The sequence below is a fragment of the Cervus elaphus genome, chromosome 1 (genome assembly GCF_910594005.1).
Source record: "Cervus elaphus chromosome 1, mCerEla1.1, whole genome shotgun sequence".
Classification (NCBI taxonomy): domain Eukaryota; kingdom Metazoa; phylum Chordata; class Mammalia; order Artiodactyla; family Cervidae; genus Cervus; species Cervus elaphus.
The window spans coordinates 68998717-69018796 of record NC_057815.1 but is presented as its reverse complement, the minus strand read 5'-3'; the positions used below and the strand labels follow the sequence as shown (position 1 = coordinate 69018796).

The 20080-nt window shown below is 40.8% G+C and overlaps 1 protein-coding gene and 1 non-coding gene across 3 annotated transcripts in view; both read right to left on the bottom strand.

Moving 5' to 3' along the window:
• Window positions 1–17327, bottom strand: part of UVRAG (UV radiation resistance associated) — a 319155-nt gene extending 301828 nt beyond the window's left edge. Inside the window, exon 1 of one of the 2 annotated variants that reach the window (XM_043907751.1) lies at window positions 16999–17327. In XM_043907751.1, coding sequence (XP_043763686.1) covers window positions 16999–17021 — 23 coding nt within the window. In that variant the 5' untranslated portion in view covers window positions 17022–17327. The remainder of the gene's footprint in view (window positions 1–16998) is intronic. The other variant, XM_043907741.1, reaches the window with a different exon arrangement.
• On the bottom strand, window positions 3055–3184 carry LOC122703775. Its single transcript, XR_006343603.1, has one exon. It is a non-coding gene; the product is annotated as a small nucleolar RNA SNORA11 (small nucleolar RNA).
• Window positions 17328–20080: the final 2753 nt, after the last annotated feature.

Genomic DNA, 20080 nt, shown 5'->3' with positions numbered 1-20080 from the left:
AAATGGAGCTAATAACAGCTTCTACCTGATAAAAGCTGCAATCAAGAGTAAATGAAAAGAAAGTGAAAGTGTTTGTCACTCAGTCATTGCAAGCCCATGGACCTTAGCCTGCCAGGCTCCTTTGTCCATGGAATTCTCCAAGCAAGAATACTGGAGTGGGTAGCCACTCCCTTCTCCAAGCCATTCCCTTCTCCAGGAGATCTTCCCAACCCAGAGATTCGCACCTAGGTCTCCCGCATTTCGGGCAGATTCTTTACTGTCTGAGCCACGAGGAAAGCCCTGAAGAGTAAATGGAAGAACTGCAAAGCATGAAGACACAGTACTGTCACATGTGATAGTTCAACAATATTACCATCATCACCAAACACCAGACAGCTGCTTCAGCTTTTAGTGGTCAGTTTACCTGTAGCTTCAAAATCTATCCACCTAACTTGAGCAACACCGGTTTATGAAGGTAGAGATAATGATGAAACTGGAAAACTATGTTTTAAATCCAAGAAGCTAAGAGAGTGAGGTAGTGGGGAAAGCCCTGAATTTAAAGCCAAAATAGCTGGAGCATGAACTCTAGCTCCTCACTGTTCTTTTCTGGGCCTTGATTCTCTCACCTGTTAAGTGGGGGAGATGGTTCTAACTACTGTGGCTAAAAATACTATGAAAATGGTTCTAAAGACATTAGCTACTAAAAACACAAGACAGCATGACATAAGATAAAAAGGTAAGGACTTATATTTTGTCACAACTCTTGGCCCTTTTGTAGCCTCAATGAGCGTAAGCTCCTTAAGAACCAGAACTGTCTTTATATCCCAAGCACAGCTACACAAATATTCAATAAATGTCTGTTGAAGGAATAAAGAAATGATGAATGATAAATATCTCACACCGCCTCACAGCTCAGGCCTCAGGCTCCCCTTATTTAGAAACTTCATCAGCAGTCTTCTCCTCACCACTCTCTGCTGCTGCTGCTGCCGCCGCTAAGTCGCTTCAGTCGTGTCCGACTCTGTGCGAACCCAAAGACGGCAGCCCACCAGGCTCCCCCGTCCCTAGGATTCTCCAGGCAAGAGTACTGGAGTGGGGTGCCAATGCCTTCTCAGTCACCACTCTCTACTCAACCACTTTTCTCATCACCAGTCTCTCCTAAAAACTATCTTCCCATTCTCAGGGCACAATGCCAAGGGCAGACTGGTTAAATGTGGAGAAAGTGCTGAGAGCTGGGAAATCAGTTCTACCACAATCATGGCATCAAGATTAGCTCAGACAAAAACCATCAATGGATGATAAACCTCATGGGGAGTGGCAGGATATATGCATGGTCTCAAACTGTCTCCCCAACAGTCTGTTTATTAGTTAGACATAAACAGACATAAACACATAAACAGAACTACATGTTACAGAAATCAGATAATATCTTGACCAAGTGACCAAAATAAACATCACCAGTAAGGGACAAATGGACATCACATGCCTCCAGAAGTGATACCGTATGAAGGACACATCACCACATGTGAAATTTCAATTGAGAGGATGCATAATCTGAATCTAACCATGAGGAAATACCAGATACACAGAAAATGAATAGTCTACTTTAAAAAGGGAGGAAGCGGTCTATCTGTATTGTGACATTGACACTAAAAAGAGACAAAGAAAAGCTGTAGAAATGTTCTACCTTAAAGAAGAGATAAAACAACTAAATAGAATATCTGACTCTAGACTGGAGAAGGAACTGGTGAAGGAAATTTTCTATTAAGGACATTATGGGATCAACTGACAGAATATGAACCACAGATTAGATAAAAAGCATTATATCAATGTTAATTTACTGAAACTAAAAACTATACTTTGGATATAAAAGAGAACACACCTATTCTAGGAAATGTATACTAAAGTATTTAAGGTCATGAAGTATGTAACTTTAAATGATTCACACACCAAAAAACCTTATCTATATCTGTATACACCTAGGAAGAAAGAGCTTGCAAATGATAAAGCAAATGGAATGTTAACAATAGATGACTCTGGGTAAAGGGTATAAAGGTGTTCTTGTATAAGTTTTGTTTTTGCAATTTTTCAATAAGCTTGTAATTCTCTCTAAACAAAAAGTTTAAAAAAGCAAAGAAAAAAGGACTAGCTTGTACTAGTAGTAATACCAGAAAAGGTATAAAAGGTATAGAGATTGAGAAGGAAGAAATAAAACTGTCTTTGTTCAACAGATGATATGATCATCTATGTAGAAAATCTGAGAAAATCAACCAAAAACTCCTGGATATACCAGCAACAAGCAGGTAGAATTTTTTTTTTTTTAGGTTAATTTGTGCTTTTATTTGCCAGTATAATTAACCACAATGGCCTGCAGGCTTCTTTGATCTTAAAAAAATACATTTTATATCACAATCCAACAAACACACACACATATATAATATGCATACATACATAAAAGTGAAACAAGTTTTGCCAAACTATCCTGAGTGTTAAATTTTTTTGGAGATCTTTTTCTTTTTTTAAAGCAGTTTTAGGTTTACAATAAAACTTGACAGAAACATACAGAAATTCCCCATATACTCCCTCCCCTCACATGAACAGCCATTATCAACAGAACAGTACCTCTTCTTTTTTCCTTTTAGACCAAGGATGACTGCATTGACACATAATCAAAACATTCCCAGTTGACCTTAGGGTTCACTTTAATGAGCAGAGCAGTGTTGCATATTCTATGGGTTTGGACAAAAGTATGACCACATATATCCATCACTGTAACGTCGCTCAAAGTACCTTCACTGCTCATGAGAACGTCTGTACTCTGTATACTCCTCTCTGCAAACTCCTGACAACCACTCATCTTTTTATTGTCTCCAGAGTTTTGGCTTTTGCAGAATGGCATACAGTTGGAATCTTTCTCTTTCTCCTTGAAATGAGAGGTTCAGACCCTTTATGAGGCCACTCCTGGCCCACCCAGGCATGGACCGGACAGGCTCTGGTGGCAAGCTCCCCCACTACGTGCTGCGTCTTTCCTTCCAGTACTGAGCCCTGCCCAGCTGCCACGTGGAGGTGCAGGGGAACACGTGTCAGGTTTCTGCTCATAGGAAGGCCACACATTTTGTGCCCCTCGTCACAGTGAACCCAGATTCCTGTCGGGTGTGTTATAAACAGACAAGCCATTTCTTCAGGCCCCCTGCTCTGAGCACACCCCATAAACAAGTAGAATTTGCATTCAGAATCATAATATCATTTACATTAATGCCCCTTCAAAATGAAATCAGTCACATTGGTGAAAGTCGCTCAGTCGTGTCCGACTCTTTGCAACCCCATGAACTATACAGTCCATGGAACTCTCCTGGCCAGAATACTGGAGTAGGTAGCCTTTCCCTTCTCCAGGGGATCTTCCCAACCCAGGGGTCAAACCCAGGTCTCCCGCATTGCAGGCAGATTCTTTACCAGCTGAGCCACCAGGGAAGCCCCAAATGAAATACCTGGGTATAAATCTAACAAAGTAGGAATAAGATCTACAGGAAAACTATACAACTCTAATGAACGATAGCAAAGCACAACTAAATACGTGGAGAAACATTATATATTCATGGATAGGAAGATGAAATATTGTCGTGATGTCAATTCTTTCCAATCTGATCTATAGATTCAATGCAACCCCTGTTAAAATTCCAGCGAATATTTTCTGTGAACACTGACAAACTGAATAAACAAGTAAATCAAAGGAGCAGAACAGAGACCTCAGAAAGAGACCACATAAGCATAGTCAACTGATCTTTGACAAAGGAGCAAAGGCCATACAACAGAGCAAAGATGGTCTTTTCAACAAACGGTGCTGAAATAACTGGGTTTCACTCAAAAAAAGAATCTAGACACAAACCTTACACCTTTCACAGAAACCAACTCAAAATGGACAATACACTTAAATGTAAAAACGCAAAACTATACAATTCAGAGATGATAACATAGAAGAATTCTAGGTGACCTTGGAAATGGCAACTACTTTTCAGATACAACACCAAACTCTCTCTGCATGAAAGAAATAATTGATAAATTAGACTTCATTAAAATTTAAAACTTCTGTTCTCTGAAAAACAATGTCAGAAGAATGAGAAAACAAGCCACAGGGGAAAATATATGCAAAAGACACATCTGACAAAGGACTGTTACCCAAAATATACAGACTCATAAAACTCAACAATAAAAAAACAAAAACCACCTGAAGGAAAAATGGGCCAAAGACCTTAACAGACACCTCACCAAGTAAGATACATAGGCAGCAAATAAACATATGAAAGGTTCTACATAATTTTTCACTAGGGAAATGCAAACTAAAACAACATGATATCACTACACACCTATTTTTTAATTGTCAGAATACTGACAATACCAAATGCTGACAAGGATGTGGAACAATTTCCATTCACTGCTAGTGGGAATGCGAACTGGTACAGTCATTTTGGAAGTCAGTTTGGCAGCTTCTTATGAAATTAAACTTGTAACATAAAATATTCTCAACATACATTGCAGGAATTGTGTTCCTTGATATTTACTCAGAGGAGCTGTATGATTCCAGCTATGACATTGTGGAACAGGCAAGACTTAGAAGACAGTAAAAGGATCAGTGGTTGCCAGGGGTTAAAAGAGCAGGAGGTGTACGTATAGTGCAAAGGATTTTTCAGGCAGTGAAACTATTCTGCATCATACTACATCGGTGAACACATATTATATGTATGGTCAAAACCAAGAATGTACAATACCAAAGGTAAACCCTAGCGTAAACTATGAACTCTGGGTAACGGTGATGTGTCAATGTAGTTCGTCAACTGTAAGAAATGTGTAACTGCGGTGGAAGAAGTTGCTAATGGGGGAGGCTACAGCTTCCCAAGTGGCTCAGTAGTAAAGAATCCGCCTGGAGAGGGTAGGAAAGATCCCCGTGGAGAAGGAAATGGCAACCCAATCCAGTATTCTTGCCTGGGAAATCTCAAAGACAGAGGACCCTGGCAGTCTACAGTCTATGAAGTCACAAAGGAGTCAGACACAACTCAGCAACTAAAAACAAAAATGTACATACAGGGGCAGAAAGTATTTGGAAAATCTCTGTAACTTCTGCTCAATTTTGCTGTGAACCTGAAGTTGCTCTAAAAACTAAAGTCTATTTAAAAAAAGAGAGTCCTCCCCTCTACCTTGAGGACAATGTCCAAATTTCAAAGCAGGGCATACAGGGCCCTTTATAATCTGATCCCAAACTACACCTCTCCAGCTTGTTTCCACCATTCTCCTCCAAGAGCCTTAAACTCCAGCCTCGTGCAATTTATCTGCCATTCCCTTCTACACCTACTTACCTTTCTGCTTAAGCTGGTCTCTCCGCTTGAATGCTTTTCCTACTCTCTTCCACTTCAGCATTTATTCAAACCATCTCTTACATTACACTAAAATGGTCTGCTGATGTAGTTGCCTTAACCACTAGATTACAAATCCCTCCAGGACAAAGACATTGCCTTGTTTATCCTGTATCCTCAGAGCCTGACAAATAGCAATAGTCGTAACAGTGACAGTAACAGCTAACATTTCTTGAACATTGAGCAGTTACTACATACCAAGCACCTTTGCAGGCAAACTTATGACCCACATAATTCTTTTCAACAATTTTTCTTCTGCCCCTTTGATCTGAGCCTCCCAGAGGCATAGGGAGAGTAACTATAGCTAACTTCCAGACTGCCAACTAGGAAGGATTTCAGTCAGTATTTGAATCCAAGCATCCGGCTCTAGAAAACAATATTCTTCATTACTGTGGTACACATGGTAGAAACTCAAAAAAAAAAAAGAGAGAAAAAAAATCTGTTAAACAAATGATAGTGTAGAACAGAGGTGAGCACAATATTTGCGGAATGAAAATGATAGGGACAAAAAAGAAAGCAATTGACAAGTGAGGAAATGGAGGCACACAGAGGTTCAAGATGTGTACAGAAATATAGATAACCCAACCTTCTCACTGTGAAGTCAAGAACCAAAGACCAGAACATATGCTTTTCCCAAAGACACCTTAGTTACACTCAGAACCAGCCTTACAAGTCTTCCTATCATACCATATTAAGGAAATAATTATGTGCTCTTAAGAATTTCTAAAACCATATTTAGAGATATTCTGGTACTCCAACAATAAGAGAAGTTGGAGAAAGAAGTACACCGGAGTCTAATGCAGTATTTGGTACACAGCAGAAATTTAGTATCTAATTAAATTTTTCCATTTTGTAATAGATTTTATGTTTACTTCTAAGTGCCAACTTATTTATTTTTATTTTTGATATAGTATAGTATCTAAAATGCACTGTATATTTTACTAGTTTAACAAAGAGGGTATTGATAAGGTAACCTTTTCTTGAAAATACAAGGTAAGAATAGTGAACAGTAATTTTTAGTAATTTTCAGGTAATTTTAAAACATCCAAATTTGTGAAAAAATGCAGTTAATGTACAATTAAGAAATTCTGCAATTCTAGTGTCCCCATATAATAATTAGATTGATTTCTTCCATCAGAAATACATGAATATTATACGTAAACCAGTCACTCCAGAGCACCAGGACAACTGTTCTTTATTTTTATTACTTATATTAAATACCTTCCATGTAGGATAAACTCCATTCATGAAAACAAACCTGAAATACCTACATCATATACATGATGGGACCAACTCTAATCCATAATGAGTACAGTCCTGTCAAATATCCTACACCTTAAATGAGCACCCCACAGCTTACTTGCCTAGGTTGCTTTGTCATCTATTTTCAAAATGAAAAATCAGAAAGTCTTCCTCATGCTGTTGCGTCTCAGATATACCCTCATAGTGGATGAAAGCCCTGCCAGTTTTCTCAGTGACGTTCTTCACTAAGGTGGGCAAAATTTTAAAACACAGCTTTTTCATACTCCTAAATTATTTTCATGTTTGTTTTTTTTTAAAGTTTAGTTTTCCTGTATTAGCTCTTATACAAAAAAAGACTGGAATTGTGACAGGTAAAATTTCAGATCCTCTGAAAGACATAATTAGATTGAAGGAAACAAGCCATATAAGTTGCTAATCCCATAATTAACATAAATCAAAGGAGCTACTTTATAAATATCTGTTGAATAAACGGATCACTCAGTTAATTTCTTCCACTTCTGCCCTTGCAATTATTAACTTTTGACATTGGCTAACATGGACACATGAATTACTTGTAGTCCAGTAAAGCCCTCAATCAAAAAAATACAGTCATGTTAAAAGAGGACCAAATTTTTCCAGGGAAAAAAACAGACTATAAAAGTCTGATTTCCATTCTCACTCATTTGTATCTTCTCTTTTTGCTTACCCACGAATCTACTGAAAAAAGCCAAAGGTAGACACCACTTTCAACTTCCTTGTTTTCCCTATTATTTTCAAAAACATCTGAGGGCATCTTGTAAGACATTGTAACAACCATGGTGGGGAAAAGAGCCAATGGATCAACAAACAGATTCATCAGTACTGGGTTCTAATGCTCGGCTTTCTCAGCTTCTCAATCAATAAATGCACTTGACTCCAGTTTTTGATAACTAGTAAATGACGTCTATGGCAGTCAGCATAAATAAAATTTCTGACAACAGAAAACCCATGATTACCAGATGATTGCTGTCTTAGAAACTTGAAGAGGTAAAGAACCAAGACTTCTTCAGTGAGATATTCAAAAAAGGATAAGCATCGTAAGTACCCAGGGACAAAACAGGAAGACCGATCTCTCAAATTACAGAGGGACATTCCAAAGTTTCACTAATACACACTATAAAAGGGGACAAGAGGATGCAGCCTGAGACCACAGCCTGCGAAGCAAAGTAAGTTTAAAATACAGTCTTTCCCACATTTTACTTCTAGCCTAAAATCCCCAAAGTTGTAGGGATAATGTGTCAAAGCCCAGAGATAAGTTTAAGAAACAAATTCTCAAAACACCAAGCCAAGCAGAGTGAAACTGCTCATGGGAGTCACAGGATCTGGTCAGGTCTCTGCCACTAACAGGAAGAGCAGGGCACTCAAATCACATTTGTTAAATTAATATTCTTTACTGACTCCTTTAGGATGGAAATAAATGGAGGGACCAAATCTCTGGCCAGGGGAATAGTTCACCTCTGAGGGCTTCAGATTTTGCATCTATAAAATTCTATGATTCAAAATTCATGCTTTGATCTTAAAATAAGGTGGAAAACAAGGTTAATTGTTGTTTAGATGCTAAATTGTGTCCAACCGACCCCATGGACTGTATAGCCCGCCAGGCCCCCCTGTCTATGGGACTTCCCAGGCAAGAACACTGGCTTGAGTTGCCATTTCCTCCTCCAGAGGCTCTTCCCCACCCAGGGATCAGACCCACATCTCCTGCACTGCAGGCAGATTCTTTAGTGCTGAGCCACCAGGGAAGCCAGAAAACAAGGTCAGGTTAAACTGAACCAAAAAGGTATAATTCAAATATGTTTTTGAAAAAAATCCCAATGCCATTTCCCTTCTCCATGTGCTCCTCTACATATATAATCGAAGAACGCAACTCCTGAAATACAAGACATTTAAAAAAACTTTCACTGAGACATTACTGATGCCATTAAACCTGGAGGTATAAAGCCTAAACTGTTTCAACCCCTCTCTTAATATGGATCTGTCTTTAGTTTTTCTAAATCACCCCTAGTTTGTATCTGCACTCCTTAGAGCACATTAAAAATGACAAGTATTTTTTCCCTCCAGTAGTGATATGTCTACTGATGAAAATATACGTATTATCAAAAATATACATTTGAAAACTATGAAAACCTAATTTTTCTCTTGATTTTATTACTCATTCAGGCCCAGCTTACTGGTTTCAATTCTGCTCTCACTCTATTTCCAGTCAGTTTCACTTCTAAATTTTCTGCCACAAAGCTAAGAATTGTGACCCAGTAGATAAATTTTAAAGTTAACACTGAAGAAGAACACAGCTTTTCCTTTCAAAGGAAAATTAAATATTTTCACACACACACAAAAATAAATTAAAACCTTAAAATCCTAATGGCATTTTATCACATAAAAATAATGATTTGGGGATGCTGGTATTTTGTTTCTGAAACTTCCTCACAGTTTTGTCTACAAGAAGCAAAGCAGCTCAAAAACTGCCATCATTTTCTTGTACAGCTATATAACACAACTATATACTTGTTTCTGAGTCACAAGGAAGGAGCTCAACAAATATTTGTGGAAGGAATAAAAATATATAACATTGCACAGGGCATATGTTCCCAGTAAGATACAGCTTTCTCTCTACCTTCAGTGACCTTGTCAAGGAAAAAGATCTTTTGAACATATAATAAAAAGATGATTAAATCAGACAGACAAAGGATATCTAATAAACAGAAACATTAAGAGAAAATAAATATATCACATACAGCTAAATTAAGCTTCTAGCATTTTTGCTTTTAGCAAAATTCTGTGCTTCTAGCATTTTTTCTTGTATGTGTTTCAATCCCATTTCCTTCCTTTCTTTAGACTGTTAAATTCTTCAAAGGAATGATTCATATACAAATAAAATTTTAAAATAAAAAATATACTGAGCTCCTACTATGTTACCAGCACAGTGCTGTGTACAGATGCTGTGGGAAATAAAATAAAAAGCATGATTATCTCAAACCTTGAGGTGACTTCAAGCTTCTGTTTTTTACCAGAACCCTGCAAAGAATAGGTATCTATGGTAAGTGGGAATCAAAGACCTGACCTGAAGTCCCTGTGGGGACATCCTGTGTGACTCTGAGAAAGCTACCCAGACTTTAGTTTCCTCATCTGTGAAAGGAAGTGGTTACTGGTAGGACTCTCTCATGCAGAAGAATTCCAAATAATTTATGTAGACACTCTGCCCTCAAGGAGGGGGAGCATCAATTCCCACTCCTAAAGAGTGGACTGGATATAGTGACTTCTTCCCAAAGAGGACAGTATGGAGGAATGAGTGGGAAAGAGTAATCTTACAGCAGAGAAACCTGACCAACAACAGCATCAATGGTGATGACAAAGGTTAACATCAGTAGTGATAACTCATTTTAATAGTATGTACATTTGATACAATAAGATGAAAATGGCACTTTACCTATCTAGGCTTTCTCCCCAAAACCCATAATCCCAATCTAATCCTGAAGAAAAAAAAAACAAACACCAAATTCCCATAGAAAGGCATCCTACAAAATACCTCAGAAGTACTCAAAACTACCAAGGTCATCAAAAAGAAGTCTGAGGAACTGTTACAGCCAAGGGGAGATTAAATACAATGTGGTGTGCCTGATGAGATCTTGAAAAAGTGTATTAGGTAAACACTAAAGATCCATCAACAGATGAATGGGTAAACAAAATGTAGTATTTAAACACGATGGAACACTATTTAGCCTTAAAAGAAATGAAATTCTGATACATGCTAAAACATGGATGAATGCTGAAAACATTATGTTGAATGAAATAAGAAAAGCAAATATTGTATAATTCCCTTATACAAAGAACGTAGAATAAGCAAATTCATAAAGACAGAAAGTGGAACAGACCTTACCAGGAGCTGGGGGAAGGAAGAATGGGGAGTTGTTTAAAGAGTAGTTTCTGTCTGAGATGACGAAAAATTCCAGAAATGGATAGTAGTGATGTCTGCACAACATTGAGGATGTACTTAGTGCCATTGAATTACACTTAAAAATGATTACAACAGAAAATTTTATATTCTGTATATCTTACAACAATTTCCTCTTTTTCTTTTTTATGTGGACCACTTTCTTATAAATTTTTATTTATTTGTAATTGGAGGATAATTCCTTTACAATATTGTGTCGGTTTCTGCCATACACCCACATGAATCAGTCTCAGGGATACATGTGTCCCCCCCCTCCTGTGCCTCCCTCCCACCTTCCCCATGTCTCACCCTCCTAGGTTGTCATCACAGGGCAGCGGGTCTGAGCGCCCTGTGTCCTACAGCAGATTTCCACTGGCTATCCAATTTTGCACACGGTAATGTATACGGTTAAATGCTACTCTCTCATTTTGCCCCATCCTCTCCTTCCCCCACTGTGTCTGATGTGGACCACCTGTAAAGTCTTTTACTGAATTTGTTACAACACTGCTTTGTTATGTATTTTGGTTTTTGGGTCTTGAGTCAGGTTGGATCTTGGCTCCGCAACCAGGAATGGAACCCTGCTTTAGAAGGCGAAGTCATAACCAACGGACTGCCAGAGAAGTACCTTCAGCCAGGGAAATCCCAACACAATTTTTTAAATGAAAGAAATTTGATAAAATAAAGGCCTTAGTTAATAACAACATATCAATACTGGTTCTTCAATTGTAACAAATGTACCATATTAATGAAAGATGTTAAGAATAGAGGAAAATGGGTATACAGTATGAAACCTTCTGTACTATCCTCAATTTGTCCATAAATCTAAAATTGTGCTAAAAAATAAAATCTGTTTTTAAAAATTCAAGGGAGCACTGATATACAATAGCACTAATAATATATAACAGCACTAATATACCCCACTTCCTTCCAAAAAAATGACAAGAAAAATGCTCTTTAAATGAATGAAAAAACACAAGTAAGTAATCAGAAAAATTAATGCCAGGGACATAAACAAGCAAGTCGCAAAAGAAATTAAAATGCTACACAGATCTATGCAAATATATTGAAACTCAGACTCCCCTGGTGGACCAGTGGTTAAGAATCCCCCTGCCAATGCAGGAGGCACAGACTGGATACCTGGTCCAGGGTGATTTCACATGCCTCAGAGCAACTAAGCCCATGCACCAACTACTGAGCCCATGCGCCGCAATGACTGAAGCCTGTGAACCCTAGAGCCCGTGCTCCACAAGAGAGAAGCCACTGTGATGAGAAATCTGTGCACCACAACTAGGGTAGCCCACACTTGCTGCAACTAGAGAAGGCCTGTGTGCAGCAATGAAGTCTCAGCACAGCCAAAAATAAATAAATAAATAAATTTTTAAAACATTTTGAAACTCATAGGGTTGTGTAAGGATAAATGAGTTCGCTGTCCCCTTCTCCTCCTGCCCTTTTGAGGGCAGGAGGAGAAGGGGGGCAACAGAGGATGAGACGGTTGGATGGCACCACTGACTCAATAGACAGGAGTTTGAGCAAACCCCGGGAGAAAATGAAGGACAGGGAAGCCTTGCATACTGCAGTCCACGGGGTCACAAAGAACCGGACAAGACTCAGAGAATGAACAACAACAAAACCTTGCGTAATGTTTGCATACAATAAATGAAGCTACTATAACATTAATAATTAAACGCAAATCTAAGTAACAAAAATGTGTATATGTATAGTATATATGTGCATATTTATATGTGTAAGTGTGTGCATACATATTCTTTGACTGAATGATTTCAAAGATACCTGTATATGGATATTCACTGCAACAATCTAACACAGAATAACTGGAAACAGACCAAAAATCTATTAATGGGGGTCAAACAAACATCATCGGTCACTCAGTCAACTCTTTGAGATCCCAAGGACTATAATCCGCCAGGCTCCTCTGTCCATAGGATTCTTGAGGCAAGAATAATGGAGTGAGTTGCCAATTCCTTCTCCAGGGGATCTTCCTGACCCAGGGATCAAAATCTCATCTCCTGCATTATAAGGCTGATTCTTTACCACTGAGCCACCTGGGAAGCCCCTAAACAAACATAACTAAACATTATTATACAAAAATATGGTAGATGTAGGTATACTGACTACTAAGAAAAGTAATGAATTGTAAAGCTATTTTAATGGAAGGGATTAAACTAGGTTAGGACTATACCTACATGCAAAACTACATGTTTATGTATGTAGTGACCCTAAAAGGGTCACTATGTATGTATATGTGCTCAGTCACTCAGTTGTGTCCAACTCTTTGTGACCCCATGGACTGCAGCCCACCAGGCTCCTCTGTCCATGGGATTCTCCAGGCAAGAATACTGGAGTGGGCTGCCATGCCCTCCTCCAGGGGATCGTCCCAACCCAGGGATCAAACCCAGGTCTTCTGCATTGCAGGCGGATTCTATACCATCTGAGCCACCAGGGAAGCCCTAAACACTAAAGAGCCTCCCCAGCTCTAAGTATCTGAGGAATGTAGTTAGGTTATACCCAAAGGAGGAAGCCTTTGGGGAGGAAAGAAACGCTCTCAAACTTTTAAGGACATAATAAATACCTCTATTACAAAACACAAATTTTTATTTCAAAATGCTTAAACCTAAGATGTGAAGGAAGTTATTCTTCAAATGAGGTTATATTCACTAATTACAAACCTCAACCAAAAATTAAAAAGAAACAACAAGTCTTCAAAATGCATGACTAGTTCATGCTTAAATTACAGGTAAAGTAAGATCATAAAGAAGCAAAAGAAGAAAAAGTAGCAGTCCCATCTGACAAAATTAAGTAGCTATTATGCACTGTAGTTAGTATTCATACATATAAAGGTTCAGGATTTATGCAGAGTTAACTAGATTTTTTTTTTTTTTTTAAGAAAAGTGGATTAAAGTAAAAAATATTAGTTAGGTCTTATAGGTTTGTGGGCTTTCTTTGAGCCAAAACAAAATAAATCTTTTTCTGGAGGCAGACTGGGGGTAGGGGGAGTCCAACACTTTGGGAACTAATATACACTAAACTAATATTTTAAACAATACAGCCACTAGAATCAATGGTACTTAAGGAAGACTGAGATGAGATAAATCAGAAGTAATAAAAGGGATACACTCTCAATTCAGTTCAGTTGCTCAGTTTGTGTCCGATTTTTTGCGACCCCACAGACTGCAGCATGCCAGGCCTCCTTGTCCATCACCAACTCCCAGAATTTACTCAAACTCATGACCATTGACTGAGTCAGTGATGCCATCCAACCATCTCATCCTCTGTCGACCCCGTCTCCTCCTGCCTTCAATCATTCCCAGCATTAGGGATCACATGGACTATACAGTCCATGGAAATCTCTAGGCCAGAATGCTGGAGTGGGTAGCCTTTCCCTTCTCCAGGGGATCTTCCCAACCGAGGGATCAAACCCAGGTCTCCCGCATTGCAGACGGATTCTTTACCAGCTGAGCCACAAGGGAAGCCCGGGACACTCTCTATCCGAAAACAAAAATATATCCTAGAACTGTAGTTTTCAACCAGAAGTAATTTTGCTCCCTATGAGACATTTGACAACATCTAAAAACAATTTTTGATTGTCAGGCCTGAGGTGGTCCTGCTGGTATATTGCAGGTAGAGGCCACGGAGGTGACAAATACTTTATAGACCCACCAACCAACCCAAATGTCAACAGTACTGAGGTTGAAAAATTCTGCCTTAGAAACAGACTGGGGGTAGTGGGGAGAAACCACTGAACGTGTGCTTGGAAATAATCAATTTTATCATGAAAATCTTAAATCAACAGGATCTTTTTTATGTTTAAAAATACTGACATCTTATCAAATAGCATGTAATCTATTAAAGTGACACAATTTTCAAAGTGTTATTTAAAAGAAAGTCAACTGGATTTCCAATTTATCTAAAGCTTCGAAATTCTGAAAAAGCCATAAGCTAAAAAGACAATAATACTAAAAAATGTTTTTACATATACACACATTCTCTGACTCTCACAAACAATATTGAGCAAAAGAATACTACCTTTTTGTGTGATTCCATTTATATACAGTTTCAAGAACAGGCAAAAACTTTTATACATCAGAACCGCAATTCCTTTGGAGAGAAAGGTAGATATGGGAGAGGACGTGAGCGGGACTTCTGGGATGGAAATAATTTTGTATTTCTCAATCTGGGTAGCACTTACATAACTTTGTTTTGTGACAATTCATCAAGCTGTGTACTAATAACTGGTACACTTGACTGTATACCGGTAACACTTCAACAAACATGTTTACTTTTTTAAAATGTTGTATGTTTATATCCTAAAATCTTGAGCATTTTGACCCAGAAAGCAAAAATAATGTCAAGAGCAAAAGTAAAAATGCTTTTGCTGTATAGGCTGCCTTCCAAGAATTCAAGAAGGATGACACCCCCAGAAAGCTGTAAATACCATACTCAGTCATCATACAGCATTCAGCCGTACACTTAAGCCACTATATATCCCTTGGCACAAACCCCCAAACTGGACAAATGCTTACAAATGCAGTTGGATTTATTCCATGGACAGTTTGTTTGGATTATTTCCCCCAACGTTAAACTGGGAACTGTTAATCAGAGAACAGGCTCTATGAAACAAATGATGCTTTCACTTTCCTAATCCCACAGTTTCCCAAAGCTCTCCCAAACTAAACCCTCTTGGCTCCTCCTTTAGGATTTCTGCGCCCATCACTGCCTCTCCCAGTATCCACTCTCACAATCCACACACACACACACACGAAAATTCACATTAATGCTCATTCCAGAGGCTAGTCTCCCTCCCCAGACTTTCACTCTCCCCTAGAAACCTTGTAAACACAATCCAAACTTCACTACCCTCAAATTCATATTCTCCACAAACTCCCTTCCCAACAGCTCCACAAAACCAGGGCCCATGCTCTCCCAGTATCTTAAATCCTCTCTCCCGCCGCGCTAAAAGCCCTTGCTTCTGCAAACAACTCAGCTCCATGGTCACCGCAGTAGCTCGGATCTCCACCTTTCTAGCCCTTTAGCAGCCCCCACATTCCCCCACTTTCCTGTATTTAAATCCAGCCCATCTCTCATCCACCCTCTGCCCCCAACCTCTGTTCTCTTCTGTCTGACTCTTTCCTAAGACAGGGATGGGACGTTGGAGGAAGGGTGGGGAGGAAAGTACTCTGTCCCCCGTGAAGACAGTGGAGAAAAGATTGCTCAAGTCTGCAGCACAACCACCACGTGCACGGGCTACAGCCAGAGGCCGGATTCTGAAACCCAGCCTCACCAATTACTAACTGCAAGGCTTTGGCCAGGCGCTTTTAAATATTTAAGCCTCTGTCTCCAGAATTACAAAATGGAGCTAATAAAAAATAGCCACCTCCCAGAGTTGGGAGATTGAATCAACTCCCAGCCAGCTGAGCACTTGGCACAAACCCAACACGGTAGACTCTCAACAACTGGCCATTTTTCTTAGGTCCTCTTTGTGGATGGGGGAAGATGAAAGGTACTTTCGTTCAGTCTCTTAAATGCCAAATTTCCTGCAAAGTCTCTTCCTGGGGGATAGCAAGAAGGCAGGGGAAAGAAGGAAAGACGTACTCTACAATTAAGTCTGTGATACAAAGAGCTTTGTCAGGTCCCAAAACTCGGTGTTCTCTCTTTATTATCTGCTTACAGTGTGCATCCAAGTTGGATCCAAGAAGCTCTGCACACCTTGCTAAAGGATGGGGGAAACGTGAATATGTACTGTACATTAAATGTTCTTTCTTCCACAGTTACTCTTTTGAAGGAATGTAGAAGCACCCCTCAAATTGCTAAAGTGCCTTCTCTGGGGGGTGGGAGAATAGGAAGGAAATCCGAAGTCCCAAAGGATTTTTCTTGAGAAGTTTATAGGAGTACTTCATAATAAGGAGAGATTAAAAGCAAATGCGGGAAACCTCATTTCTCCAGCAGCAGGGAGCACCAATCGGTTTGTGAGCAAACGAACGAGTTAAAAATGAAAAAGCGCTTTCCCCATCTCTCCTGGGACACCAGGGCTTCCCCGGGTCCCTTCCCAAGAGGGATAAAGCGGAGGGTCTGCGCCAGGGAATCCCCAGCTCCCTACCGGGGGAGAGGCGGGGCCCGGGGAGTTTCAGTGGGTCCCTTCCCATCTCTTTCCAACCCATCTCCTGTAACGGGATGTCTCCTGGGACTCGAATATCCCCCAGAGATTCGGCCATCCCTGGATCCCTCCCCTCCCAAGACCTCCAGACAGCCCTCCTCAGTCCTCGGAGTTCTCCCAGGCCAATTCTCCCGGTCTCCCGGCTGGCACTGGGTCAGCCCGCGGCCCACGGAGATCCCTCACGGGCCTCCTCCCGGTCCCTCCAGAGCGCCGCGAGCCCGAGGGGTTACCTGCTGAGACGGCAGCTCCACATGCAGGGCCCGCGCGGCAGAACCTGGAGGCAGCGCGGCGGCCGGGCCCGTGGACGGCGGGGGGAGTGGGCCCCCGACTGACGCTGAAGCGTTCATCTTGACCCAGGGGCCGCCAAGCGGCGGGACCGACGCTCCTCTGGCATCCGCCACAACCGCCGAGTCACGACCCGCCGAGACCCTGCAGCCCAGAAACCAACCAACCTAGACGCAGGACCGTTCTACCCCACCTCCAGCCGCCGCCGCTGGCTAAGGAAGAGCCATATTACCGCAGTGCAACCCCCACCACCCGCTGAGACCTGGCTTGCCCATTGGTTCAGCTTCCATGGGGGCGGGACCAAACGACAAAAAGAGGACGCGTTATTGGGCAGAAGATTTGTCCGTCGCCAGCAGAAATAGGCAGGGGCGGAGGGTCCCAGGGATGGCCTAAATTGCGTCTGTCAAACCGGGGTGAAACCTGGGGCGTTGCTTCTTTTTTCCCCAGTCTAATTGGCTCTTTCACTACCACAGGGCGGGGTCTCCTGGAAGAGCCGCAAGGACCATTGCTCGAGGTCGCCGTCAGTTGTCAGTAAAGGAAAAGAGGGGCGGAGTCCGACTGGGTAGACCGGCGGCTGGGCTCCGGTGTCACGTGCAGGAGGCAGGAGAGTCACCTGATTAGTGAGAGTCAGTTTTGGGAGCCACTTCCGCCCTAACCTAGTTGCCATGGTAACCGGCCTCTCTGGGAGGGCGGGGACCCATTTGGCGCTAGCTGGGGCGCGATGGTGTGTCTGTCTGTAGTTGCAGATTCCCTGAACAATTTTTTCCTAGAGGCTTCCGCCAACGTGTGAGGATTGAAAAGGAATACTTTATGGTTCGGCAGAAAGCCACCATGCAGGATGCCCTGAGACCAGAAACTTGTCGGGCAATGTCGCCAGCTCCACCCACGATCAATTCCAACCCATAAGTCCCCGCCCCTCCGCATACTCCAATTGGTAGGATGAGCCAGGCACTCGGGATGCTGTTTCATTTATTTGAGTGGGTTGTTTATGCTTTCCCTGGAAAGCCTTTGCTAGGTACTTTGCTCCTCCTGACTAATGCTTACTTAGCCATCAAATTTCATGTTGTGTTGCGATCCCAAAAGGCTTCTCAGACTCCCTGTGGGACCCTGCGTTAGAAAACTTGCCTCTACCACATTCCTGATTATTCTATTGCATTCAATTGTATTTTAATAAGTGTGTAACACACTTGGACAGTCACACATACCCTTCCCGCAAGCACACACTGTTAATTTCTCAAGCAAAAGAACTTTATCTGATTCTTTTCTGGATTCCCAGTACCTCGCAGAGAATCAGGACGTGTTTTTGAAGCAAAGGCACAATTTACATGACACCTCTTCTGTGAAGACCTCCTTGGATTATAATGATAGCATCTATAGAATTGCTTCTATAATAAATATTGAGTCATTCTTCAGAATAATGATCTTTTACCTCCTTTGCTAATTTCGCCAACACCCTGACTGATCAGCAGAAAGAACAGAGTATTTTAGGCTCAGACACAACAGGAATCAGAAACTTAGAATCCTGGCTCTCCCAGCTGTATGTTCCTAGGTAAGCCAGTTCCCCTTCTCAACTTTAGTTTTCCCATTTGTAAAATAGTAACAAGGTTGCTTTGAGGAGTAAATAAGCCATTGTAGACATAGTGCCCAGTGCGGGACCTGGCATATAATAATTGCACTAAAAATATTTAATAAGATAAGCATGCTATTTTTCAAGGTAGAATGTATGGTAATGTTGCCTGAAGACACTTTGGATCTGACCCCAGAGATGGCTAATATATGTCACACTGTCTCCTGTTCATGGCTAGAGCCTAGGGTATGCAGTCAGGTGTTTGTTGAGAAGGTAGTAATTGAGAAATCCCAAATCTCATCAGGTTCCACCATCTGCTGGAATTTCATAGAAGACATTTGTCTGTTTCTAAGCTATATTAGTTTCCTGAAGCTGATGTATCAAATTACTACAAACTGGGTACCTGAAAAAGACAGTTAGTTATTCTTTCACAGTTCTAGAAGCCAGAAGCCCCAAATCAAGGGGCTTAGTCCTGGGTCTGAACAGGGAATGTGGGAGCCAGAGAAGACACTCAGATTTCACAGGTGAGATGACATTTAACCTGGGTATTGGAGGACCAGTAAGAGTTCACAAGCAGGGAGGGATGAAAGGATGTTTCAGCAGAGAGAGCAGGAGTGATTTTCCACAGCCTTTACTCTGCATGAGGCAAATTACTGGATACCGGAAATACAGAACTGAAGTAAATAATCCTTCACAGACTTTTCCACCTACATGCCACAAACCCTAGGAGAGCTGGCACTCACCCCTAGGGACATGGCAGAAAACTGAAATAGCCTGCTGAGTATGTGTTCAATAAATGCTGCCTATCATTACTTTTATGTGGACTATTTCATTCTAAAGACTCTTGTATTATTTTGGGTCTTACTCCATCATATGGCTGTACTTGTTTCAACATTAAAATATTTTTACTCACTTAGAATCAAGTTATTATAATATTTTATAGAGTGTTATTTATAGTGTTATATACTAGAAAAACAAGTATTCAAGTATAAGGAGCATGAATTTAAAAGGTGGCCAAATACAGTATACATGCTATGGTAGAAGAAACATCAAGGTCAAGTGGTAATGGACTAACAGGCTCTACAGGGGCTGGTGGGCAAGGTCAGAGCAGGCTTCACAAAGATCTTAAAGGTTGATTAGAAGCTTGATAGGTAAACAACAGATGGTTAGAGCCATTTGGTTCAGGGATGGCTCCTGTTTTAACAGCTAATTAGTACCATGTTGGGTACTAAAATCAAAATGTCAGTTTGTAGAACCAAAAAGCCAAACTTGTCCCAATACACTTTGCATCCTCTTTCTCCACCCTCTTCATTCTCCAGATCTCCTGGGTGTGATGCATTAGGTAAATAAGTGCAAGGCAGAGCAGATTGGTATTTCTATGTCTTGAATCTAATTAAATTAAATCTACCCCCTTCCTTTCAACAAGAGAGAGTCCTCTCTCTCTCCCATTCACTTACTTA